Genomic DNA, 6243 nt, shown 5'->3' with positions numbered 1-6243 from the left:
CGAGGTCAAGAGATCGAGACCATCCTGGTCAACATGGTGAAACCCCGTCTCTACTAAAAATACAAAAAATTAGCTGGGCATGGTGGCGCGTGCCTGTAATCCCAGCTACTCAGGAGGCTGGGGCAGAATTGCCTGAACCCGGGAGGCGGAGGTTGCGGTGAGCCGAGATCGCGCCATTGCACTCCAGCCTGGGTAACAAGAGCGAAACTCCGTCTCACAAAAAAAAAAAAAGTGGGTCATCACTGACACCTGTTAAGCCTATGACCACATAATTTCCTTGCTAGTTATCAAGTAGACAGAATTTGTTATTTATGCAAGCATAGAACGTATTGGACTCTGCGGGATATAGAAAAAACTTCACTGGGCTGTTCTATTTTATAGCTACTTCAAACTACCATCTCATATTTTACCTATCAGTACCTTATTATTCTTAGTAGCACTCATTAGAACTTCCAAAATGATCAAACTGGCATAAAGCTTATTCCACTAACTTCGAAATGGGTCCTTCTACTTACATAAGCTGTGTACTAGCCACTACACCTAGTCATGGGAAATACTCAACTTCTACTACACTGCCCAGTCACTTTAACCTACAATGTTTCAAATGTACTTGTCAGTTAATTTGAAAGGGAAATTTCAAGGTTTCTGAGATTCACTTAATGTTGGTTAACTACATCAACTTTTCAATGCAACACAAGGACTCATTATAGCATTTGGCCTTCGATGACAGTAACATGCTGTATCTCTCCAGGGTGTTGCAGTGAAAACAGCCCTCCATAGCTTAGAGTCAGATTCCCTCCCCTTCAAAATACATGGCAGAGCAACCCTATCCCTGAAGGAAATGTCAACATTCTCACCAAGTTTCAGCTGATTCATAATACCAGAAGTAGGCATCTTCCACCTAAGCATTTTGTATCGGCCAAGAGAACACACAATTTTCTCATTAAACTTTTTTAATGGGTCTCAAAATTCTGTGACAAATTTTTGGTCGTTTCCATTAAAAAGTACTGATTTTAAAAACTAATAACTTAAAACTGCCACAAGCAAAAAAGAAAACCAAAGTGGTCCACAAAACATTCTCCTTTCCTTCTGAAGGTTTTACGATGCATTGTTATCATTGACCAGTCTTTTACTACTAAACTTAAATGGCCAATTGAAATAAACAGTTCTGAGACCGTTCTTCCTCCACCACTGATTAAGACTGAGGTGGCAGGTATTAGGGATAATATTCATTTAGCCTTCTGAGCTTTCTGGGCAGACTTGGTGACCTTGCCAGCTCCAGCAGCCTTCTTGTCCACTGCTTTGATGACACCCACAGCAACTGTCTGTCTCATATCACGAACAGCAAAGCGACCTGTTAAAAAAAGAGTCAGCATTACCAAAATACTGTTTGTTCACAGGTACTTTTATCTTTAGCACAAATTAGTCAAACTTACCGAGAGGTGGATAGTCTGAGAAGCTCTCAACACACATGGGCTTGCCAGGAACCATATCAACAATGGCAGCATCACCAGACTTCAAGAATTTAGGGCCATCTTCCAGCTTTTTACCAGAACGGCGATCAATCTTTTCCTTCAGCTCAGCAAACTTGCAGGCAATGTGAGCCGTGTGGCAATCTAGTACAGGGGCATAGCCAGCACTGATTTGGCCTGGATGGTTCAGGATAATCACCTTGGAAAAAAGATTTGCTTTCAGTACAAATCCAAAGTCTCGAATGACTTTAGGCTCTGCAATAAGAACCTGTTATTTTAAATTGTTACCTGAGCAGTGAAGCCAGCTGCTTCCATTGGTGGGTCGTTCTTGCTGTCACCAGCAACGTTGCCACGACGAACATCCTTGACAGACACATTCTTGACATTGAAGCCCACATTGTCCCCAGGAAGAGCTTCACTCAAAGCTTCATGGTGCATTTCAACAGATTTCACTTCAGTTGTAACGTTGACTGGAGCAAAGGTGACCACCATACCAGGTTTGAGAACACCAGTCTCCACTCGGCCAACAGGAACAGTACCAATACCTAAGAATATTTACAGTACGCTGTAGTAATTAGGTGAAAGCAGATGGCACTTTTACCAACTCCAATTCAGTGTATTATCAACTTACCACCAATTTTATAGACATCCTGGAGAGGCAGGCGCAAGGGCTTGTCAGTTGGACGAGTTGGTGGTAGGATGCAGTCCAGAGCCTCAAGCAGCGTGGTTCCACTGGCGTTGCCATCCTTACGGGTGACTTTCCAACCCTTGAACCAAGGCATCTGAAACAAGCATGCCGATTTGTGTTAGCATGAAATCGCCATTCCCAGAGCTTTTTAACAATGGTTTTGAAAGCCACTTACGTTAGCACTTGGCTCCAGCATGTTGTCACCATTCCAACCAGAAATTGGCACAAAAGCTACTGTGTCGGGGTTGTAGCCAATTTTCTTAATGTAAGTGCTGACTTCCTTAACGATTTCCTCATATCTCTTCTGGCTGTAGGGTGGCTCAGTGGAATCCATTTTGTTAACACCAACAATTAGTTGTTTCACACCTAGTGTGTAAGCCAGGAGGGCATGCTCTCGGGTCTGCCCGTTCTTGGAGATACCAGCTTCAAATTCACCAACACCAGCAGCGACAATCAGGACAGCACAGTCAGCCTTTAAAGCAAGCAAAGACATCCCTGTCAAAAGCTCTCCAAAGGACAAAATAGGCCTTTCCAAAAAAAAAAAAAAAAAAACCCGGAGTTATTAATCCCAACCTGAGATGTCCCTGTAATCATGTTTTTGATGAAGTCTCTGTGTCCTGGGGCATCAATGATAGTCACGTAGTACTTGCTGGTCTCAAATTTCCACAAGGAGATATCAATGGTGATACCACGTTCACGCTCGGCTTTCAGTTTATCCAAGACCCAGGCATACTTGAAGGAGCCCTTTCCCATCTGTAAGGATTAAGAGTTACTTGGTTACTGAAACACAAACTCTATAGCTTCAATTTCCTTGCATTCCCTCCCTTAATTGGCATGTAGCAGTTTCCACTTTACAACTTCAGGTCCTAAGTGATTTGAGTCAATTAGGTAATCAATAAAGCTACAGAAGTAACCAAAAAGCAAACTTTTAGTAGGATCGTAACTATTAACATTCAGAACTAAACTGCTCACTATCAATAGTTACAGAAATAACCAAAAGCAAAGTATGATTTCCTAAGCAGAGTAACTATTAACATTCAGAACTACTCACTAGTTCTGGGGAAATCAACGGTCCTACTGTTAAAACTCATTTTAGTTGGTATTTCTTTCTGGTATTAAACATACCTCAGCAGCCTCCTTTTCAAATTTTTCAATGGTTCTTTTGTCGATGCCACCGCATTTGTAGATTAGATGGCCAGTAGTGGTGGACTTGCCCGAATCTACATGTCCAATGACGACAATGTTGATATGAGTCTTTTCCTTTCCCATTTTGGCTTTTAGGGGTAGTTTTCACGACACCTGCAACAGCATAAATAAAAACTTTGAACCACTGTTCGAGGCTTGACAATAAGCCAAGATCCAAACTCAAAAAGGGCAAATTCCAAGGAGAATTATATGGTGTGCCAAGCTGGCCTAACTCTTCAGTCTCCACCCACTAAGTGTGGGGAAACTCCATCGCATAAAACTCCTCCCCCCAATCTAAGACGTACTCCAAACGCTGGGAAAACGAATCGAGGTGCCAGAACGGCCGTGGTACTCCGTGGGGTCACAGGAAGCGGCGGCCGAGGAGGAAAAGGCCCTTTTCCTTTGTGTGGGTGACTCACCCAGCACGCTCTCCCCGGCCGCCGCGTCCTCCATTTTGAGTTCCCTGCAGCAGGGCCGGGAAGCGGCCATCTTTCCGCTCACGCAACTGGTGCCGACCGGGCCAGCCTCGCCGCCCAGGGTGGGGCGACGCAAGGCCGGCCACCAGAGCAGGCCGGCCGGCTTGAGACTGCCCCCGTCCGACTCTCCGCAGCCACTCGCAGGCCCCGCCTAGCTGAACATGTGCGCTGGGACTGACGGGCCCCGTAATCCCCCGCGGTACCCCACAGTCCCAAAAACCGAAACACCAGTGTACAGATCCTGGCCCGCATTTACAAGACTGTCTACCCAGAAAAAAACGTTCGCAGGTGGTCATCAGGAATTTTAAATGGCTACAAACTTAGCAAAAACAGCGGGGCAGGCGCGAAGGTGCGACCAGATTCGCACGCGGTGGCCCGAGCGCCCAAACCAGGCCTCAACTCAAGCACGAGGCGAACGGGCTCCTGGAGAAAAGCGGAAGGCCTCGAACTCTCCTACCCACTTCCAACCCGAAACTCGGAATCAACAATCACGTACAGTGGCCAGCACTGTGGACGTAATGAAAAGCACACGAGGGCCATAGTCCGTAAAGAGGCCAGTCCCGCGGAAACCACACACGGCACTTACCTATGTTCTGGCGGCAAACCCGTTGCGAAAAAGAACGTTCACGGAGACTACGGCACTTATATATGGTTCTCCCCACCCTCGGGGAAAAGGGCGGAGCCAGTACACGACACCACTTTCCCAGTTTACCCCGCGCCACCTTCTCTAGGCACCGGTTCAATTGCCGTCCCCTCCCCCCAACTTCTCGGGGACTGTGGGCGATGTGCTCTCAGCCCACTGACGCGCACCGGAGCCTCGCGCATGCTCTTCTCCACCTCGATGATGACAAGAGCGGGCGGGTTAGGGGGCGGGAACGGAGCGATCTCCGGGTTCTAGGTTAGTGGGAGTTTAACGACGGTCCCTGGGATTCCCCAAGGCAGGGACGCGTCCTTCTTTTGTATGAATTACTTTCAGCTCCGGCCGTGGGGGGGTGGGGCGATGGGGAGGCGGCCTGGAAGGGACGTCAAGAATCTTCCCTCTACCACGGCTGGCTTAGCTCCAAAGGTTGTGTCGAGATTAGGGTGTATCTTTGCCCCTCAGTCCGCCTCCTGTCCTCAGCCTTGCCATCTCCCTAGTCCGGGACAAATCCCTAGAGCGTCTTCCTCTGCCGGTCGCAGCCCAGCCCCGGGTTGGCTCCTCCTCTGCCCCGGCTTCCGCGTCCCTCCCTTGTAGCGAGGAGTACCAGGCCCGGGGACCCTGAAGGGCTTGGGGCGAAAGGTCCGGACCGGGGGCTTCCTTCACAGCTCACCGACCCGCGAGAGGTTCGGCTCGATGGCCGTGAGCACAACGAATCCGCTCTTGTGCTGGCCTCTTGGCTTGTTCCATTCAAATCCAGCTGCTTTTATCGAAGCCCGTAACACGTCATCTCGCCCTGGCACTCCAGATGTCCAGGTTTTCAGTTTAGAATAGACTCAGTCCGACAGTTAGCTTTAGATCTAATTCTAGTTTTGTTAAGCCAAAAAGTTCCTGCGAGTGTGTGTTTGTGCCTTGTGGTACTTTTTTTTTTTTGAGACAGAGTCTCGCTCCTTAGCCAGGTGCCAGGCTGCAGTGCAGTGGCGCGATCTCGGCTCCCTGCAACCTCCGCCTTCCCGGTTCACGCAATTCTCCTGCCTCAGCCTCCCGAGTAGCTGGCAGTGCAGGCGCGCGCCACCATGCCCAGCTAATTTTTTTTTTGTATTTTTAGTAGAGACAGGGTTTCACCGTGTTGGCCAGGATGGTGTCGCTCTCTTAACCTCATGATGCACCCGTTTAGGGCTTCCAAAGGGCTGGGATTACAGGCGTGAGCCACCGTGCCCGGCCGCCTCGTGGTACTTTTTAAATTAAAAAATGTACAGTCATTTGTTGGCAAACATGAGGAACCTAAATACCTTTCAAATTCAGATTTTTCACATGATCTCCTGTAGAGACTAAGATCTACAGCATCAGCAAGTTTATCCACCCAATTTCCTATCCCCAACATTGCTATGAGGTAACAGCTTCTCCTGTTTAAATAAATGCCTATTATATTTAAATAAGTGCTTTCGATTTCTGTCATCCTAGGTTGTAAAAGCATTTTAGCATAAATCTAGGGCAAGATTGGATGAGCTTGGCCTTTTTGGATGGCTATCAAGGCAGGCTTTGGGAAATGCTCCTCTGAGGAAAGAAGAACGTTTATTTTTAATGAGCTAATTACTAGATCATTATGTTTCTTCTTCCAGCTGTAGAATATCCCTGCCCATCTTCTGGAACCAACTTATTTACTTAGTGAGAATCTACTATGTGGCCAACGCTAAGCTAAGTACAGTGGAGTTCCTTTTGGAGAAGAATCCACAATCAAACTGGAAGAGGAACACAAGTTGGGAAGCAGTTAAAGGCAAACGC

General features: G+C 47.5%; 1 protein-coding gene across 1 annotated transcript; it reads right to left on the bottom strand.

Moving 5' to 3' along the window:
- Positions 1 to 935: 935 nt before the first annotated feature.
- EEF1A1 (eukaryotic translation elongation factor 1 alpha 1) lies at positions 936 to 5370 on the bottom strand. Its single transcript, XM_017524343.1, has 8 exons — positions 4408 to 5370; positions 3286 to 3459; positions 2734 to 2913; positions 2336 to 2632; positions 2104 to 2254; positions 1761 to 2017; positions 1437 to 1671; positions 936 to 1354 (listed from the first exon to the last, which is right to left on the bottom strand). Exons 2-8 carry the CDS (start codon positions 3427 to 3429, stop codon positions 1230 to 1232), a joined length of 1389 nt encoding a protein of 462 aa, XP_017379832.1. The 5' UTR covers positions 3430 to 3459; positions 4408 to 5370; the 3' UTR covers positions 936 to 1229.
- Positions 5371 to 6243: the final 873 nt, after the last annotated feature.

This window comes from Cebus imitator, unplaced genomic scaffold (assembly GCF_001604975.1).
Source record: "Cebus imitator isolate Cc_AM_T3 unplaced genomic scaffold, Cebus_imitator-1.0 Scaffold32, whole genome shotgun sequence".
In the NCBI taxonomy this organism is placed as follows: Eukaryota; Metazoa; Chordata; class Mammalia; order Primates; family Cebidae; genus Cebus; species Cebus imitator.
This window is presented reverse-complemented; position numbering and strand designations above follow the sequence as displayed.

Bases quoted from the DNA above. Each gene is read 5' to 3' on its own strand.
- EEF1A1 (XM_017524343.1), bottom strand. From the start codon at position 3,429: ATGGGAAAGGAAAAGACTCATATCAACATTGTCGTCATTGGACATGTA. The intron at 2,018-2,103 runs GTAAGTTGATAA...AAATATTCTTAG, and splicing joins GGATGTCTATAAAATTGGTG to GTATTGGTACTGTTCCTGTT. The intron at 1,672-1,760 runs GTAACAATTTAA...CTTTTTTCCAAG, and splicing joins CAGCTGGCTTCACTGCTCAG to GTGATTATCCTGAACCATCC.